This window comes from Micromys minutus (assembly GCF_963924665.1).
Source record: "Micromys minutus genome assembly, chromosome: 28".
Classification (NCBI taxonomy): Eukaryota; Metazoa; Chordata; class Mammalia; order Rodentia; family Muridae; genus Micromys; species Micromys minutus.
The window spans coordinates 13,630,637-13,651,049 of record NC_137963.1 but is presented as its reverse complement, the minus strand read 5'-3'; the positions used below and the strand labels follow the sequence as shown (position 1 = coordinate 13,651,049).

General features: G+C 38.4%; 1 protein-coding gene across 4 annotated transcripts in view; it reads right to left on the bottom strand.

Moving 5' to 3' along the window:
- ASTN2 (astrotactin 2) overlaps window positions 1-20,413 on the bottom strand; it is a gene marked incomplete at both ends in the record, with an annotated part of 945,572 nt that overhangs the window by 330,885 nt on the left and 594,274 nt on the right. For all 4 annotated transcript variants that reach the window (XM_080940102.1, XM_080940100.1, XM_080940099.1 and 1 more), the window contains one exon: window positions 8,092-8,280. In XM_080940102.1, the coding sequence (XP_080796228.1) occupies window positions 8,092-8,280 (189 nt within the window). The remainder of the gene's footprint in view (window positions 1-8,091; window positions 8,281-20,413) is intronic.

Sequence of the window (20,413 nt, the reverse complement as noted above, 5' to 3'; positions counted from 1 at the left end):
AGTCAGGGATTTTGAAGCCAGAACATCTTAAAAAAAGAAAAAAAAGAAAGAAAGAAAGAAAGAAAAGAAAAGAAAAAAAAAAAACTAAAAGAGGGGGAGGGAACTGTTTGTTGATGTGAAGTAGACCTTGTTGGTTTTGTTGTTTTAGTACCTTTTACAGACTGGAGATGAATTTTTAGGTTAGTTGGAGAACATTTACAATGTACTATGTACAACTTGGTTTTCTCGGGGAATGGCCATGTTTATTTGCATGCATTAAGAAGAAAACTCGAAATTAAATTAAATTAGATCTTCTTCTTCTCTCACTATATATGGGGGAAGATTAGAGGGACTTTTTTTTAATGGATTGCAATTCCCTGCCTCTTCTCCTCCTCTTCCTCCTTCATGCACACACACACACACACACACACACACACACACACACACACACACACACCAAGAGGTATCTGTACTAGTTTTTAATTTTATACTTTCCCCAAGTAAATTAGCAGTGTTTGCACTATGAAATCTTGTCTCGGTACTTAAAAAAGACAAAGTTTTTACTTTAGCCGGTGCTGATTCTCAACAGATTTCTATCTGCTCTTCCAGAGTTCAAGTTCTGTCTCTGCCCTAAAGCTCTTCACTGTGATCTGTTTCATCCAATAACAGCTGAAATTACAGTGTGAGCGTGTGCAGGAGGTGGAAATCTAAGCCTCATCCATGGCTCTTCTTCACAGAGGCAGGAGATTCCTTCATGTAAGTGACTCTGTCTTCAGAGCTTCTCTCTTGGTATCTCTGTAATCATCAGGGAGCAAGGTAGATGGACACCAGACAAAATTATGTATTACATTATGCTCAGAGGGGCTACCATGTAGAAGGAGAGGACTATCTGGTCTGTGGCTGAAAACTGAAACATAGTCTCTGTCCTTGGTCATTGAGGAGAGGGGTATAGAAAGGAAGCTTCTACTGTATTCTGTTGCTTTCTGGTGACATGGGCCTTGGAATGTGGTGCTTAACTGCCAATGGACTAGCAAGAATCCTTCATCTTCAAGCACCCTCTAGGCAGCTGGCTCTCCTCGCAGAATAAAACTGTGCCTTAACATGTTGCTATTCAAAGTGGAGGTTTGGATTTAGGAGCTCAGTAGATATTCTGGTTTTCATGCCTCATCTGTATCCCACTCAAGGAGAGCTTGGATTTTTGGACATTCCACTTGGTGACTCATAAGCAAATAAGACTTTTGGGAACACTGCTATGCTTTGTGCCTTTGGAATTCTAAGGGGACAAATGGGAAAATCTTTACTTCTAGAAATGGTTTCAGGTAGTGTATTGAGAGTGGGTATTAAGCACTTTCTTGATCTCAGAGGTGCATATGGTTTGAGACTAAAGACACACGTATATACAATTCTGAAGAGTTACTGGTTAAGAGTATGGGTCAGGGTCCTGGCTACATTAATAGACTGTGTAGTTTCAGATAGTATGCCATGTATCGCCCCCCTCAGTTTGTCTACTCAAATCAGAAAGTATGATGGATAGCTGAGGCAAGCCCCTCTGTGGTGTAGAACTTTCTCAGCATTCAGAGACCCAAGGACCAAAGATGTGGAAGAAAAAAGCAAAATTAATGGTCACATTACTCATTCTACGTGTCATGGGAGAAATACCTACTTACACTGCTCATGGACAGACAAGAAAAATAGCAGAAAAACATGTCTTTCCAATATCAATTATGAGCAAGGGAATTTTACGTGGATCTGAGGATGTGATTCATTGATAACAGTGAAAGGAAGTGAGCAAGCCTGAGTGCAGCCTAGCCAGTCTCACTGTATCACGGACCCCCTTATTGGTGACCTATGCCTTTGCTAGACTCATCATCTAATATTTTCAATATCACGCAGGAGGGAAGGGAGTAACCAACCACTGTCCAACATCAACTTTTAATATACATATATATGTATATATATATACACACACACACACATACACACACAGACACACACACACACACACACACACACACACACATATATATATATATATATACTGAGTTATTTATTTTTTGAGCACACTGTAGCTGTTCAGACACACCAGAAGAGGGCAACAGATCCCATTACAGATGGTTGTGAGCCATGTGGTTGCTGGGAATTGAACTCAGGACCTCTGGAAAAGCAGTCAGTGCTCCTTAGCGCTTCACCATCTCTCCAGCCTGAATTCCACATTCCTAATGACATATTTCACTGCAGGACTTTCACACAAAACCAAAAAGGGTCACTGAAGACATAACACATTTGAAAGATTTATTTTTTCCAAACAAGGCTGTCTTCAGTAGTCCAGGAAGAAGGGCTGAACTTCTGTTCTTTCCAACTAACCTGCTCAGTGGTCTACCTCCCACAGCTACTCACTCAATGCAACTGGCAGAGCTTATGTGTCTGCCTTATCAATGTCACTTAAAGATTCACTAATGTGTGTGCATTCATTAATGTGTGTTCACTCATTAAGCTATGTGCATATCCACCAACATGTATGTGTGCATTCTTTAAATATGTGTTGTAAGTGGGTGACAGTTGAGAGGAGACCCTAGTCCCAGCACACCCATGTCCAAACTAACTGAATCATATACATTCAGTATTTGTACATATGTGTACAAATATTTGTACATATATATACACACATATGGTGTATATAGCTTTTATATATACAGAAAAAAATATACAAAGAAAGAAAGTACATTTTAAAAAAAATCTCTGGACCCAAATTCTGTTACTATTGTAAGAAGAAGTTGGAGAGTCATGTTCTCTTCAGTAACTAGACATAGAGTAATGGCTGCTATGCTAATTAAATGATAGTTGTGCCCATTTTATAGCCCAGTATTACAAGGGGGCTGGCAATCCATAACTAAGGAGGAACCGTAGGCAAATGTTATCTCTATTAGAGGATTCTGCATGAAATCAGTACTATTTCTGGGTGCTGGATGCTCCCAGGTCTGTCATTCCTACAATATGGTTCACAGAAATACATAAAGATGATTCTTCTGTTGGACCAGATTCCTAAATACCAGCATTCCTAGGGTTCTTGCCATTCTATGAGAAATGCAATATAATCAACACAGACATGCTTTCCTACCACTTACTGAGGTTTTGAAATTGATTGTGTATAAGGCACAAGTAAGTGGATTCTGACATATGTTTATTTCTTTTCCTGAGGACTAATTGATGGCCACGTCATAATAGGTATTGGAAAAACAAATAAAGTCATTTATTTTGCCACATAGCACAAGACATAAAAGCTACACATATGCTATAAAAAAAAAAAAAAAAGAGGAAAGAGGGTGAAGAAAAGGAAAGATCCAGAAATAGAAAATGTAATTAACCATCTCACAGGAAAGAACGATTTAAAAAAAAAAACTGGTTTAGAGCAACTTTGGAGGCCACTTCATCTGATCTGACTTAGTCTCTGCATATGGGGAGCAAGTCAGCCTCACTAATGAGGACCAGCTTTCCCCAAATTCTTAAAGAGAGCCCTTCTGTCTCACCAAGTGTGGGTGGTTGGCTGCAGAATTCTGCAATCCCACCTTTTAACCCAAACTTTTCCTTTAGTATAAGATTTGCACATATGATAAGGAGACCAGATTGGAAACTACCTGCCTTTCTAGTAAATTCCTCATGAACTCATGCTCTCTTACAGGTAATTATTGAAGGCCTGGGACTCAGTGTCTGTCACCAGCATGACTGCCTTATTTTTGATGATGAGGCTTTTGCACCATCTACCACTGTAATTTGCTCAGCCCTGTTCTTAAGCAAAGTCTCCTCGGCCATTTCTGAGACTCCAGGCTCAATAATAGTTCCTGACTGATGTTTATCTAAATCTCCACAAGCAATGACCCAAGTTGACCTTTCTTCCTTATTGGAATGAAATAGGATGGCCAGAAGACATGTGGAGTAGAAACAACAAACAAATAAAAAGCCACCAAATGCCATCAGCCTTATGAGTTTATCTCACTCCTGCAGGTCTGCTGATTCCCACACTGATCGAGAGCTAAGGAAGGGGGAATCCAACAGTGACTCTGCCTGGTCATTAAGACCAGTTCTGCACCAAAAGGGATAAGAAAAAACCCTGAGCACCAGCTGGGCTCAGGGGCAATTCTGCTGTGAGATCATCAGCTCTTCACATTTTCACAGCACTTGACATTCTAACTGAAAGCTTTTATACGCATTCTTGTCCATTTGGCCTTGATTCTTAATCTCTCCCAGAAGCACACTGTCTCTTAAAGCAAGCCTCCCACAATCTCTTGGAAGAAACCACGGTTCAACTTCCAGAGGACCACAATGTCCTTCTTTCTCTGCCATTTCCTTCTTTCGTTTCTTTCAACCCTTTGAGCCTTCAAATTACCCTCCCTCCCTCACTGTTTTCATCTACATCCTCATTCCTTCAGCCCTGTGCAGAGTTCTCACCTTTCTTACTCTTGGCTTGCTGTTATCGCTGCCTTTGCTTCTTTTTCCATGGCTCTACTTTGTCTGACCACTTTTCCCCACAGGTTTCCATGCCTCTGATGCTTTGTTTCACAGTGTAGGATTACACTAGGTTCATTACTTACATGTTGTACATAACTTTGTCATGGCAGGGATTCTAAATATCTCTACATGTATATATTACCCATCAGAGACAGTCTGCATACAGCTGCTTTAAAGACATAACCACCTATTAGCAGCCTTTGCCCCAAATATATTCAGAAGTGAATCTGACATTCTCCCTTGGCCACTAGCTTCTGACTGTGCACTGAGAGAGTGGGTGGAGCTGTACCCACCACATGTCCTGAGGATGCAGGATATGAAATGTCATCTTCTATTTTGTTTGTTTGTTTGTTTGTTTGTTTTTTCTTTCCGAACCTGAAATAAAGGGAGCTTTGGTCTGAGAGTTAGGAATCTAAATTTCAGTCCCAGAAAAGTCTCCTCTCATGGTAAACACTAACATACACACATCTCCATCTGTGCAAAAAAGAAAAAAAAAAGTTAGGCCTCAACTAGTCTGTCTTTATGTGCTCATCTTATTCAGAACGGAGGTTGAAGCATTTTGTAAAGCAATCCAGCTTGTTTAGTTAGAGATTTATTTTAAGGGTGGAAACCTTTGAAACCTTCCAATTTTTTTCGTCAGCAGGTGACAGGTCATAGAAAGAGGAGCAGTGGGATTGGGGAGAGCAAAGCAGAGCTGTACTGTCACATGGACATGTTATAGATGGCACAGATTTAGATTTGTCAGGCCAGGCAGTTGTCAGGAAGGGAAGCATATGGCAGGATGGCTGGTAAAAGTGCCTGCTGGCTACTCTCTAGGCTGGACCCAGAGAGTACTTGAAAAAAGAAGTAGGAGGACAAGAGGGATGGGGAGAAGGAGGAGGAAGAGGAGGAGGTGAGGAAAAACAACTACTTTGACACGAGAAACGTGATAGCTTCTGGATCTGAGTAGACTGAGGAGCCCTGCCTCTTCTCCTTTCTGGACTTATCAGCTTTGTACCTAACTGGGTGGTCTCTTTGAATTAAGCTGGCCCTCAGATAATAGAATATAAACTAGTACATTTGATCATTTGTCATGGGTAAGACACTCCAGTAGTTACCATGAGAGATCAACCAGCATCCAACATGTAAGATGCTTAGGGCCATAAAGAGAACCTGATAAGATGCCCCACTAACAGATGGGGAAGAAGAATTATGCTTGTCATTGGGCTGAGCCAGGCAGACCTGCGGTCTATGCTATGCTATTCTTCCTGGAACATTGCTGATACTTTCTACAGGGATAAGGAAATTTCCCTGTACCTTTCTCTAGAAACACACTATTCTGTTTTCATGCCCTGTCTTAGCACATGCTCTTTCTTCTTTCTTCTAACTCCTCTCAAATACTTCATGTGACTATTTTTTGAAAAACATGATCCCTTCTTAGAAGGTTTCACTGAGAATTGATATCCATCAATTGTTCATATCATCTTTCTCATTTGTAAACTTATTCAAAGGGAAGGGGCAATTTATTTGGTTCCCCTCACCCCCCCCCCTTTTTTTTTTACAAGTAGCAGCATTCTATCTACCATGACGTGACACTGTTTTAAACATAAAATTATAGATAGCTAGTTTTGTACAGTCTCAGTTTTAAGTGATAGTTTTTCTAGATGGTTCTTCAATTTCTTTCAGAGATTTTCCAATGAAGTTTCACTGAGCTTTGGCTTGAACACCTGAGCAATAAAAAGAGCTGAGAGTTGGAAGGCCAGACTGTTAAAACTTACACTGTATTTGCCAGTCACCTCTTTCTCTCTTGAATTCTCTCTTAACTCTTCCCTTTTCTTGCAACTATTCACTGGTCCTCACAATTTCCTCTTCAAATCCCTTTTCTACCTAATAAAGTTTCTATCATCTTTAGTTGAAGCCTCTATCACCCTCATCATACAGCTTCTCCAACAGACACCTGATTGACACCCCTATTTCCACACTTTTCCATATAACCTGATTTCCACACACCCTCTGGTGAAGCTAAGAAATGCAATTTACTCACTGTAAATTTACCCTTCCTGTGTGATTTAAGAGTTTCTTCATGCTTGTTAGCAAACAGATTTGGTCTGACACACCCTTGGGCTCAGTCTCAGAATCAACTCCTTTCCTTATTCCTATACTGCCCTCCCTAGCAACAATCTCTCATTCCTTGAAACAAGCAACTTTGTTCCCGTTGCAGAATAATTTTCTTCCATTGAAATCATTTCCAATGCCGACTTTTGCTTAGCTCCCAAGTATTAGCCAAGTGACGTTGAACTCTAATCATTATTACTGCTATCTAACCCAACAAAAGCACATTTAAAACTTGCCCAATCCATACTAGATTCCACTGTGAATTGTTTTTCTTGAAACTCTGTATTTAAACTTTCTATAGGAAGCATATAACATCCCTTTGTCAGCTAAGTCAAAGTACCAAGACATATGATGTCATGGTGTCTCACTTTTATATCATTATCCTTAATAAGCAGCCTAGCACCTGTGGTGATTTGAATAGGAATAGCCTCCATAGGCTCATGGATTTAAATGCTTGGTCATAAGGAGCAGCACCATTCAGAAGTATTGCTTGTGAAGTAGGTGTGGCCTTGTTGAAGTGGGTGTGGCCTTGTTGAAGTGGGTGTGGCCTTGTTGAAGTAGGTGTGGCTTGGTTGGAGGAATGGTATCACTGAGGGTGATGTTAGGGTTGGAAAGACTCTGGCGCAGTGTTTCTCCCTCCCTCTCTCTTCTTGCTGCCTGCTGGTTCAGATGTTGTTTTAAGAAAATCCACTTTTACACAGGGATCAAGCCTTCTCACACCACCACCAAAGCAATCTTTAAGAAAGTGTAAATAAATTCTATCATACTGCATTTTTCCTGAAGGACCTTGACTTCTTCAATTGACCAAGGAACCCTTCACATCGATTCTGCATGCTGATTTCCTTGTATGACCTGATCAAACCAAGCCATGTTTCTGTTTTTTCTCATTGAATAAATCTTTCTTTTAATTAGCAGTGTACTACTGTATAAGTGACAGGGAAACATGTCTTTATGATGTTTTTTGGGTAACAGGTATTTTCAAAGCATGTCTATTGAGATTTGAGAAGCACGTGTATGTATGTATACATAGACAAATGACAAGGGAGAAGGTGGATAGTGAAAGAGATAGGTGATTTAGAAGCATTGGGAAAATGCTAATAAAGAATGTTTCTATGTGATAAGATTTTTTTATTTTTTAATTCATTAAATGTCTCTACTTTTGAAATTTCTGGCTAGCATTTATAGGATACTTGGCTTTCAATAGACTGAAAGATTAATTAATTTCTGGAAAGAAAGAATTCATTAGGTGTACTATCAGGATGATTTCACTTTGAAATTAAAGTGTGTTCATAGCCATAGAAGAAGGGTGGAACAAGTAACAATTACATTTTATGTCAGTGGAAGAGAGATCTGACAGGATGCCCTTTGATGACCTCGAACTCTCTGTGGAAGGTATTCGGCAATGTAATAGGTTTCTGGTCCACCCTGCCAATACTTTTCTCCCCCAGATTCCATACCAGTAGCCCGGGGTCTATACCAGTGACAGTAAGTGTACAAGCATCTGTCCCATACCTGAAAGTCATTTGGAAGACTTGGCCTTGGTTTACATGTTGTGTCCGGTTGTTGTAACCATGTAGCATCTCTCCAAAGAGGGTGTCATTGAATTTGGAGTCAGGTTTGAGGCACTTGGGGGCCTCACAGACATCTGAGAGCATGAGACAGGATTTCCCATCAGGAGCCAGCTTGTACTCTTCCACACAGCTGCAGGACAAAACAGTTGAGAGTTAACTTCATCCTAGGTGCCTCCACTGAAGGTGACCTAAAACCAGGGTTTCCTTTGCCTAAAAATAGTTTAAGCACGAAGACAGGTAATTTGGTTGAACTCTATCTAGGGCGCAGGCGTCTAGAGAGAATTACATTCATCCTGAAAATTGATAAAGTCAAGGAAAGTCATTTGTGACATCTTAAAGAAGTCAATTGGGACACCAGCATACATATCGGCACATAAGGTATACTTTCGAACAGTCTTCCTCATACACACTAATTTAAAAAGCACAGCAGACCAAGTCACAGGGAATTATCAATTAGTTTCTCAAGAAATTCGGGGGAATCAGAAACTATTCCCAGTCTATCTGTCAACCGAGGTTGAATACTGTAGAAAAAATTCAAGTTTATATTGCCCTTGTAACAAAGGCAACCCATCAGGATCATGTACAGTGGACACAGTTGCAGAGATGGCTTCTGATCAATTATAACTGTTAGCAGTCTCCCCTGGTCTCTTGGTGTCTGACAGCCAGATGAGCCCTTGACATGCCTTTGAAGCAGGGATGGGCTTCTTTGTGGACCAAACAGGCATCTGAATGAAGACTGGGAATTTGGAGATGCTTTCATTAGAAAAGGGATTTATTTTAGGCAATGATTAGACACTGAGGTAGAGGAGAGGCAGGGGGGGAACTACAGCAATCTACACCTGAGAAGTAACACACAAGTCTCGGGCTTTGAGTATATGTCCATTCACAGTTCTTTTATGGGTATGTGCAAAGAATACCTGTGCATACATTAGCCATCAGGCTAGAGAATAGGCTGCAAAATTGGAGAGACCCAAAGCAAACGTGTTATTTGCTGCCTGGATCCTCTGAGCACGAGAGAAAGGAACTTAGCTTCTGGATACCATGAAATCACATGATATATTGTGCTGGCATCATAAGCGAGCCTCCAAATCCAGTGATGACGTCACCCATAGGTGACAGGGACCCACACGTCTCTTGCCCTGGTAAACGCCACACATTCCCAGCATCCGCCTGCCCCTACTTGTATCTGGTTATGTCATGGCTGAAATAAAAGGCAGAGCCCCCTGATCTCTATACTCTTTCTCATCGTCCCCGTCCGCCTTTGTCCTGCCCCCACCAATAAACCTCTCCTATGGAACTGTTCTGGTCTGGTGTGATCGGCCCGAAGAGCTGCCATTCTGGCACAACATATTGACTACAAAAATGAAGCTTCAATGAACCTATCAAGTTCATTACAGTAAGTAGCAATCACGGAGATATTTCTGTGTATTAAGCTTGTCTTATAAAGCCTGACCCATTCGTATATTCATTTCAACACATCTAGTAAAATTACCTCCCCAACTGAATATATCACCAGTAAAATGATGCAAAGATGACCCATATTATTGTGAGGGGCAAAGGAGGCAGGTCTGTTTAGTAACCACACATTTTTCCCCAATATTTTCTATTTGTACTAAAGCCTAGTTAGAAGCATCACGCAACATGCACTATTGTAGATAGTCCTGCATTTGTATCTAGATGTTAATTTCACTTCCCCTAGAAGGGCTACCTAGTCACATAGTCAGGTGTCTTTATCTAAACCTTCCTATTTTAATTAGTAAAATAAAGGCGAGAGCCGGTGATTGGGCAGGGAAAGGGAGTTAGAGAGAGGGGTCAGAGGTGAGAGGAAGGGAGAGCGAGGGAGAGAAAAAAGTACCAAGATGGAGATTGAGAAGGGTTAATTGGATCCAGGTGGACATAATTGGCATTAGGTAGATATGAACATTTCAAAGATTTTATAGGTCTTTTCTCTCATATGGAAGGGCAGTCTGTATCTTTGTCCATTGGATGTAATCTTATTGTATGGAGGGTTTGTGGATTGATAATTGAATATATAAACCTGTATGAAAAGCTATTGGGCCTTAGAGTCATGTTTGTGTTGGGTGGTGGGGTAAAGAAATATGCCGGGGTGGTAATTTCACCCAGGACCGAGGCAGTAGGGCAGGCAGAGTAAACCACCAGAGAAGGGAGCTGAGCGGAGAATACGACTTGGGGACTGAGTGACAGAGTCCGTGTGCCCGGCTCCACACTAGAAGTGGCACCCTAGGAGTGAGACTGAGGGGCCCATAAAGAGATAAGCCAGATTCTTTTTAATATTTACTGCAACACACCATCTCATTTGTCTTTCCTTCGGAAAACAGTGGAGATTGTTTAAATTTGAGTGTAAAATGACGCAGGAACTCATTGGACAAGCGGGTCTTTGTGAAGTAGTTTGGTTGGAAAATGTAACAGTGTTGCCGGAACTTGTATTTATCAGACCGATGCTGGAGACATGGGACCCAGTTGAAGGTCAAAAATAGACAAATTGCATTGAAAACTTGACTCAAGATCACTCCAGTGGCATGGGGGTGGGGGCATGACATTCCCATGAATAAAGCAAGCTGTTCCTCTGTTGTATTTTCTCCCTCATCATCCAGGGTACTCCGTGGAAGCTTTAGTTACCTTTCCAAAAGTTGCTATTTCCTGTCCAAAGGCTGCAGAGAGGCCATGTTGAAGGTTCTTGCTGAAATATATGCCACTGCAAACACCTTCTCCACATCTCTTAGGTACAAATACACTTCAGCTCAGGTAAACTGAATGGAAGCCTGAGCGCAGAGTGTTTTGCAATTGCTCCGTAACGTCTAATCGCACCCCTTATCCCAGAAGGCTTCCGGTCAATGTGCAGATGTGGCTTACTTAGTAAAGTTAGTCGGATGTATTCTGCCTATCTTTCTTTACCAAGTCATATATAAAACGCCTTTGCAATTGTGATTAAGTGTATGCTTGTTGTAAATGTGTAAAGAGAATCAGAGCGTGTAAAGTAAAATGTGGAACTTTTCTTTATACTTCCAGCACTTATGTCATCACTAATATCGGTTGTATATTCTCAATGTTTTCAACGAATTTAAATACACATTTATATATGTGTATCATATACACTATACACAGAAATGCAAACACAAGCATATCGTTAATTATATACATAAAACTCACGACACATTTTTTTATAAGTTATGCATTTGTACCTAATGTTGTTAAGAGATTGTTTTTCAAGCCAGTGACATATGGATCTGTCTTTAAAATGGTTATTTGGCACTACACAGTACAAATGTACCATAATGCTTTTAACTAATTTTTATTGATGGGCACTTTGGCCGTTTGTGGCTATTTGTTATTGCAAATCCTGCCAGTATGAAGATATTAGTAGATACATCACTGAGCACATGTGTGTATTCTGTAAGACAGATTCTTAGAAGAGGGATTGCTGGGTCAATGGTTTATGAATTTTCAGATTTTGATAGATCTACTAAATGGCCATCTGTAGAGGCTGTACCCATTTACAGCCCCATTATTGATAAATGAGGGACTTTATTTTTCTACATCCTCGATGCTCATTATTGTTATTCTGGGATGGGGAAAAATGACTCATTCCTCCTTGGATTTGCATTTCCTTGATGCTATAGGCCTTTCTATTTCTGAGGATGATTTTGGTGATTTGAGCATTTTTTTTAATGCTATGATATTTGTTCCTTTTTCATTGATTTGTACATGTTGTGGACAAATCCGGATGATGACTCTTACTGGCCGTATATTTGCAAACGTTTTTCTACCCTGGGCTTGTGTTTTAGTCGTCACTGGGATACCATAGAACCTCTGTGAACTGATATTTTTGCAATCTTAAAAACTCACAGACTGTATGAAGTCCAAGAAATAAAGAAAACAAAAATATACATATATTCACAAAACAAGAAGACTTTGACTATTTCCATGTTGCGTTTTGTTTTGCATGTACTTTACGCTTATTGCAACTAGTACGTTTTCAATGCATACTGTCAAGCCCTTGAAAAAAATCAAGTACTGACTAAAAAACTAAAAAAAAAAAATATTCACATGGTTTTATGTAAAATTTATTTTAATGTCTGAAAAAAACAGTACTGACAAAAATGTATAATTTTAAGCAAAAAATGTTTAAAATCTTTACATTTATCTTTGTTTTGCAAAATAAAGTCGTTTTAAAAAAAACTACAGGATAACACAAGTGTCTTTTTGAATATTAATCCAGTATTTTTTAGTATTTCTTAATCTTTAGTGACCTCATGAGCCAGAGACTTGTTTTGTTTATGGTAGGGGTAATTGTTTCACTTTAATTTAATTTTTTTTTGAGAATTCCAAAGATGTATGTGCATATGTATGTGTGAATGTGTCTGTATATATATACATATAGTGTATTGGTTTATAATCTACTCCATAGTGATTACTTATTTGAAATAAATGACTTTAAAAATGTCTAAATAATAAATTGAAATATTCACCAAATAAATTGAAATATCATTTTTGTCATATGCCAAATGTAAATGTACAGTAAGCATGCACAGTTGAGTTTATTTTCTATTTAATATCTAAAAATTACTAAAATAGGTAGTTATGGGCCATTCCACATAGGTGTTTGGAATAGATCTCCAGTTCTCTGCAGAAGCAGCTGTTAACCGCTGAGCCACCTTTGTAGCTGCTGGCAAGAGAGTTCTGTGCTGCTAATTGCTTGTGTGACAGAGATAATATCATTTTTCCCCTTTTTTCTTTTTCTTTCATTCGATATTCTCTGCATTTACATTTCAGATGGTACCCCCTTCCCCCCAATCCCATCCTCCCATCCCTTCTCATTGCCTCCATGAAGGTGCTCTCTCTCTCAAACACCCTCTCTCTCCTTAGCACCTTGGCATCCCCCTACACTGGGAAAACGAGCCTTCGCTGGACCAAAGGCCCCTCCTCCTATTGATGCTAGAAATGAATTTTTATGTTGATTCTTCAACTATTTTTTTTCAAACTATTTCAGAATGTTTTTATCATACATTTTTTTGGGGGGGAGAATATTAACAGAATTCATAGGAGTCACCATACTTTCAAGATTATGATTATATAAATTACATATTTTGGATCCAGGCCTACAGAATATCAATCTTGGTTCTACTACTCAGGAACTGTAAAACCTTGAACAAACTGCCTACCCCTTTGCTTATATATAATGTAGTCCTTGACTTATAGAGCCACTGTACAGAGGTGCTATATTTCAAAAGTTAAAATGCATATTATCTCACTCAGGATGATATTCTCTAGATGCAGTCACAAAAGGACAGACATAATATGTAGTCACTGATAATTGGATACTAACTCTAGAAAGCTCTGAACACCCCAGAAACAACTCACAGACCATATGAAGCTCAAGAAAAACAAAGGCCAAAGTTATGAAAGCCTCAGTCCTTCATAGGAAAAAAAATAAATGTATAGCACCCTCTCAGAGTGTGGTACACCTGGACCTTAAATAATTAATAATCCAAGAGCTAAGATAATACCCTTGTAGAAATTTTTGGTATTCACAGATTATTATGCTTAATATATACTCACAAAGAAATCTGTTTTCATGTTACGTTCTGTCCTACATGTACTTTATGCTTACAGTAACTAGTGGGATTTCTATGCATGCTATCAAACCTCTAAAAGAATTAAGTACTGACAAAAATATTCATATAGTGTATGCCAACATGCCTTTAAACCTCGGTATATGTATCCCTCTTTTCAAAAAATAAAGTTGTAAGAAAAAAATGCATATTATCACAATCTTCTCCATTTCAGGAAGGTTCTATTTAGATTTTCTATCACCAAGATAAAACAGCATGAACAAAAGAACTCTGGGAAGAAATGGATTATTTAAACTTACAACTTAGCTCATATTACATCACTGAGGGAAGTCAAGGCATAAACTCAAAGCAGGAACTTAGAGACAGAAACTAAAGCAAGTGTCAAGGATAGATGTGCTTATTGACTTGCTCCTCATGCCTTGCTCAGTTTGTATTTTTATAATCCAAAGGACCACTTTCCCACAGACAGTCCATCCACAGTGAAGTACCCTTCCACTCCAAACATCAACCAAGAAAATACCCCATGGACTCAGTCATAGACCAATCTGATGGAGGCAGTTTCTCCACTGAGGTGTCCTCTTCCCAGATGATTCCTTATTTATTTATTTATTCTATTTATTCTATTTATTCTATTTATTTATTTATTTATTTATATTTTTGTTAAGTTGACAAAAACAACCAACCAGACAAAGAAATGTAATCACCCTTCACTGACATTTTCTCCTATGTTTTCTCTTTAGCCTTCTGTGGTTTGATTAATGTTATTGCTAATTATTTTGTGACTTGATTTTGGTTCAATTATACCAACCAGTTTTAATATTGTCACCCAGAATTTCTTAGGGATGTGGTTGTGTTTGAGTGTTGGAGTTATAGCAAAAGGTAGAAAATTCTCTTTTCTGTTTCTTCAAGTTATTCATGTTCAGCTCTCTTATTTCCACATTTTTTTCTGCCTGTTTGTGTTGTCTGGATATTTGTGACTCTAACTTGGAATTTATATTTTCTAAGAATGCAATTATTCTTTTATCAAGACTCCATGTTTGTTGTTATAATATCGTACATAGTATTATCAGTAAATATTTTATCAGTTGCGTTTCCACAGTTCTGTCCATTGTTTACTGTTCCGTTGTTCACTTATACTACATTTACCTTAGATACCTCCTCCCTTCCCCCACCAAGCTTTCTTCGTTTTAATTGCTGTGCCTTTTCCCTGACCTATTTAATTTACTTCTGCCTTTATTTGGATCAAATCCTTCCTGCTTTCTTTATTTTGTTTTACATTTTTTTTCCAGAACCCTTGAGTTAGATGCTCCATTTGTTTACTTTCAGTCTTTCTAGCTTCTTGGTAAATTCCATGGAGCTCCTGACTGTAGTTTTGCCTCTGTGCCACAAGTCTGATACAGGGTCCTCTTTGCTTCTAAAGAGGTGGTCATTTCAGCTTGAGTTGTTTTTCATGCCCATTTGGTATTTCAGAAGTTTGTATTCTCTCTCTCTCATTCTCTCAAATATACTGTGTATGAGTCTGTGGACAAGTGTATGTGTGTATGAGAGAGAGGGGGAAGTGTAAAACTCTGGTGTTAATCTGTACCTTCCATTGTACTTGCTGGCCATTGTGTGTACCAGGCGAGCTGGCCTTTGAGTTTCTGGGATTCTTTCTATGGCGTTACTGTAAGGCCAGAAGGATTACGGACAGGCAGTATTGTATGAGGCTTCATGCAGGTTCTGATCCTCCTCTGAGACATTGTCACATCCCAGAAGATAGGATGGTTTTGTTTTGTTGCTTGTCTTCAATTAACAAATAGATCTCTTCCCTTCTCATTGTTAATTCATAGTAGTAAAGACTGTCAGTCAGAGAAGGTGGCATGGGAAATCTACTTTGGAAAATCCATTTTGATTTTATACTGCTTACTTAAGGGAGGCATAAGGTGTCAAGTTCAGATTTTAGAGCTAATTTCACCTGAGTTCAAATGCAGGCTGTTCTGTCACCTTCCATATGACCTTGATTATGACTATTAACTTTCCTAGGTTCCATGTCATGATCTATTAAATGAGGATAATTACAGCCCTCATCAAAGGAATGTAGTGAGAATTACAGATAACTCAGATTATAAAACAGCACTTTTCATAGAGTAGAAAACCAGTGTACCACCCATTACACTTGTGAGCATTGTCATTTGCCTATTCTAGTCCAGGTATACATTCCCGGGAGTATAATTGCTAGCCCCTCTCTAGATCCAGGTTTCTTAAAGTTGAAATTGATTCTTCTTCTCTTTTTGTTATTTTGTCAAAATATAAATTTAGGAACTTCATACGTACCATTCATTATGAGCGAATGATATACATAATTTATATTAATGTGTGCAAGTAATAGGCATGATATATTAGCAAAATAATTGCAGTGCATGTATATATATCTGTACATGCAAAGTTCAGTCTGATATCCATTACCATACAGATGCACAGACATTTTATAGATTACCCGATTTGCTATTTAAAACCTATAATAGGTAGAATAATGCTTCAGAAAATTCCCATATCCTGTTCCCCAATCCTGTTGCTATAATTTGGATACAACTCCTCAAAGGCTCATGTGTTAAATATGTGGTTTTGCCGTTAGTAGTTCTAATTGGAGTTTTATGGAACTCCTGAGTGGTAGGGGCTAGTGGAAAGAAAGTAAAGTATCTGTAGAGTAAATGCCTTTGGGTAAGATATTGAGACTTCCTTCCTTGTTTCTTTCTTTTGTTTCTGGCTATTATGAAGTAAGCAGCTATTCTTCTCCAGTTCACTTATTTGAAAATCATGTGCTGTGCTGTGTCCCTGCCCAAAGCAACTGGGCCTATCATTCACAGACTGAAACCTCTAAGACTCTGTGTGAGTCCAAATAAGCCACACTGTAGCTAATAAACCCTTATGAGATAGACACCGGAGGACCAAGGGGTGCTGCGGGAATCTGGGAAATTCAGGAGGAAAGCTACTGCCAAGTCTCTAGAATGTAGCCTTCTTTGAAAGTGCCTAACCTTTAGGAATTCTGATAGTTGGAGCTGTAGAGTAGTAAGCTCGTATTGTTTTGAAACACTGATTTTTGTAGGGATTCATGAAAAAGTCAACAGCAGGGGCTTCGCCTTCATAGAGAGGTACTGCTGTTCTGATCCTATTGTCAAGAAAACCAAGTATGAGAGACAAGAGCGGGTAAATAACAGTGGGGTTAAAAGGTAGACCCAGGGTGTCAGTCACTCAATCTCTCTCTGATTGTATGATTGTATGTGGATGTGAGTCTATGTGCATAATTTTAACATCAAAACTGCAGATTCCAAAGATTTTCCTTTTGTTGGTGGCAGAAAAGGATTATGCTTTAGCAAGAAAGGATGGGTGGGGGAGAGAAAGACAGAGAGAGAGAGAGAGAGAGAGAGAGAGAGAGAGAGAGAGAGAGAGAGAGAGAGAGACAGAGAGACAGAGAGAGACAAAGAGACAGAGAGAGAGAGAGAGAGAGAGAGAGAGAGAGAGAGAGAGAGAGAGAGAGAGAGAGAGAGAGAGGGAGGGAGGGAGGGAGAGAATACAGAACATCCACACAGGGAAAAAAGCAGATTCACAAAGGCAATAATCCTCTGAGTTTTGACATGCGAACAATTCTTTTTCCCAAGGCACCTTAATACACAGAAAGATGTATGTGAAGGTCTGTTTAGCTGTTGCTTTCTTTTTAAATTTTATTTTTGTGTGATGCCATATAATTATACTTCTTCTTTAGAACATTCTGTTGTTAGGGAGGTTTTTTCTTACAGAAATTCAAAAGAGTGTAGGCTTGCAGGAAAACAGCCAAGATCTGCATGAAATTATATATTTATACATATGCCAAATGCAAAATAGGAAATAGGTACAGACAGAGAGTGTGTATTTTAGTTTTAAGCAATGATTGTACTATGTTTAACATGCTCATCACATTGAAAGAAATATAGGGCTGAATGGGAATTTGTCAAGAGCCCCAATAAACTTTGTCTCTGTCTTATCAAGAGAATGTATATTTAACCTTCATAGTAATGTGGAAAGATGGGTATTTTCATTCTTATGTTGCCATTGAAAAATCTGAGGCTTTGGTTATCTAACTTGTTTGATCAAAGTCACATGACTACTTAGGAAAACTAGGATCTTTACACTGGTCATCTTTTTCTAAATCCAGCTTTCTTTCCATGTTAGCATAAATTGTCCTCTCCAATCATCTTTGTTTTCAAAAACAAAAAGAAGACCAGAAAAGGAACCTATACAAAAAATAAAAAGGCAAATTCGTAAAGCATACACTTTAATACTTTATTTTTGTGTTTTCTAGATTGCTTGTTCTATCAGTCCTTGGCAGTTTATGGGTCCAGTAAAATTATTTATTGAAATACATAAACTAGATACTATTTCTTAGAATAGTGAAGGGGAATCCAATCCTTTCAGAAAGACTGAAAATAAAGTTAAGGCTAAATTAAAAGAAATGCACACCAAAGAGCTGGACAAATATGGGAATGAACTAAGCTTCTGATGGCCATGGTAATATGTAAACAGGTGCCTATCCACTCACTCAGCAGGGTCAGTATCCACAAACATCAACTATCTTCTTCCTTCTGATCAATGTTACAGGGATCTTTTCTATTGAGAGTCTCAGGACTTCACCAATGTTAACAAAATGAAGATTTATATTTTTTCCGCCATACTGTCTAGATCTGGGGTTTTAATTAAACAAGAATAGAAAATTTCTACAAAAATTTTTTTGTAAGTAATATACTCAAGTCTATTTTGGAAAAGAGGAAAGAAAACAAAGAAACAAGAATGGAGGGGATAAGATAGGGCAGAGGGAAAGGGACAAGGAAAAAGAAGAGAGAGTACAAGACCAGTCTCAGACAGAGCAAATTTCAATTTCAGGCTTGGTGGTACACAAATTTCATCTAGGCCATACCTTTAGATGGAGACCTACAGAAGGATATTTGGAAAAGGAAGGGTTTGTTCTTCTTTGCATGCCTGCATTCAGTTGTCAACATATCTATTAGAACCCACTTTTTCAGGATTCTGGCTTATAGAAAATACCAGTTGAAACATCTAGTCTTATGTGACTGAGCAACAACTAAACTCTTGGATTTCCCACTTGCAGTTGCCCACTGTTGGGTTAGTTAGACAATAAACTCTAAGTGTTTCTAATAAATTTCCTAATATGTACTGACATTCTATAAGTTCTGCGACTTTAAAGATCCCTGACTAATAATGTTCAATGTGAAATATCCCCTATGCACTCATGCATTTGTGTACTTGGCCTTGAGCTAGAGGAACTGTTTGGGAAGACTTTGGAACCTTTACTGGAAGAAGTAGGTAGTTTGACACAGCTTTGAGATTTTATAGCCTGGCCCCAATGCCTACTCATTATTTTTTTCTTGATAGTGTTTTCTTTCCCTTTTTTTAAGTACTAAGAAAGTATCTAATAGTATGATAGGTAGAAGAGGCTGTGTCCTTCAACTCAGGGGCAAAGGGAGACAGCTCTGGTTCAAACCCATCAGTCAGAAAGTATCATAAGACAAGTGCTTGTGTGAATATTTGTATTTTCCTATGCTCAGAATAAAACTCAATGTCTACATTCTTTATTTCAAGGTGAGAGGCAAACATAAAACATAAGCAGCAGAAACCAATACTGCTTGGCAACATAAGAACCTAGTTTTCTCTCCATATCCAGCCCTGAATACTCGAATGCACTTGTAAAACAAGATTTAGATCTAAATTCTCATCTCATGGAGATGATAGAGGACTTTAAGAAGTATATAAATAATCACGTTAAAGAAATTAATTGAAATAAAACATCCAGGACGTAAAAATGGAAATAAGAACATTAAAGCAAACACAAAGGAAACAACTCTGGAGATTGAAAACCTAGGAAAGAGAGCAGGAATCACAAATGCAAGTATCACCAACAGAATACAAGAGATGGAACCAGAAAACAGATGGAACCAGAAAAGAAAATCTAACTGTCACAGAATAATTAAAACACCAAATGCACAAAATAACAAAATAATATTGAAAGTGGTAAGAGAAAAAGGCCAAACAACATATAAGGGTAAACCTATAAGAATTACACTTTACTTTGCAACAGAAACTCTAAAAGCCAAAAGATATCATACAGACCCTAAGAATCAAAAATGCCACCCCAGGCTAGTATACTCAAAAAAACTCTCAGTTACCATAGAGGGAAAAACCAAGGTATTCCAAGACAAAACAAAATTTAAGCAATATCTTTCCAGTAATCCAGGCATACAAAGAATAATAGAAGAAAAAGTCCAATACAAGGAGGAAAACTACAACCAAAGAAAATGCAAGAAATTATTTTTCTCACAATAAACCCAAAAGAAGGGAAACACACAAACATAATTTCAGCTCTAACAACAAAAATAAAAGGAAGAAACAGTCATTGGTTTATAATATCTTTCAACATCAATTAAATCAATTCCCCAATAGAAAGATATAGGCTAGCAGACTGGATATATAAACAGGACCCTGGATTTTGCTGCAGTCAGGAAATACATCTCAGTGACAAAGACAGATATTACCCCAAAGTAAAATGTTGGGAAAACAATTTCCAAGCAAATTGTTCCAAAAAAAAAAAAAAAAAAAAAAAAAAAAACAGGAGCACATAATCTAACATATTTAAAAAAA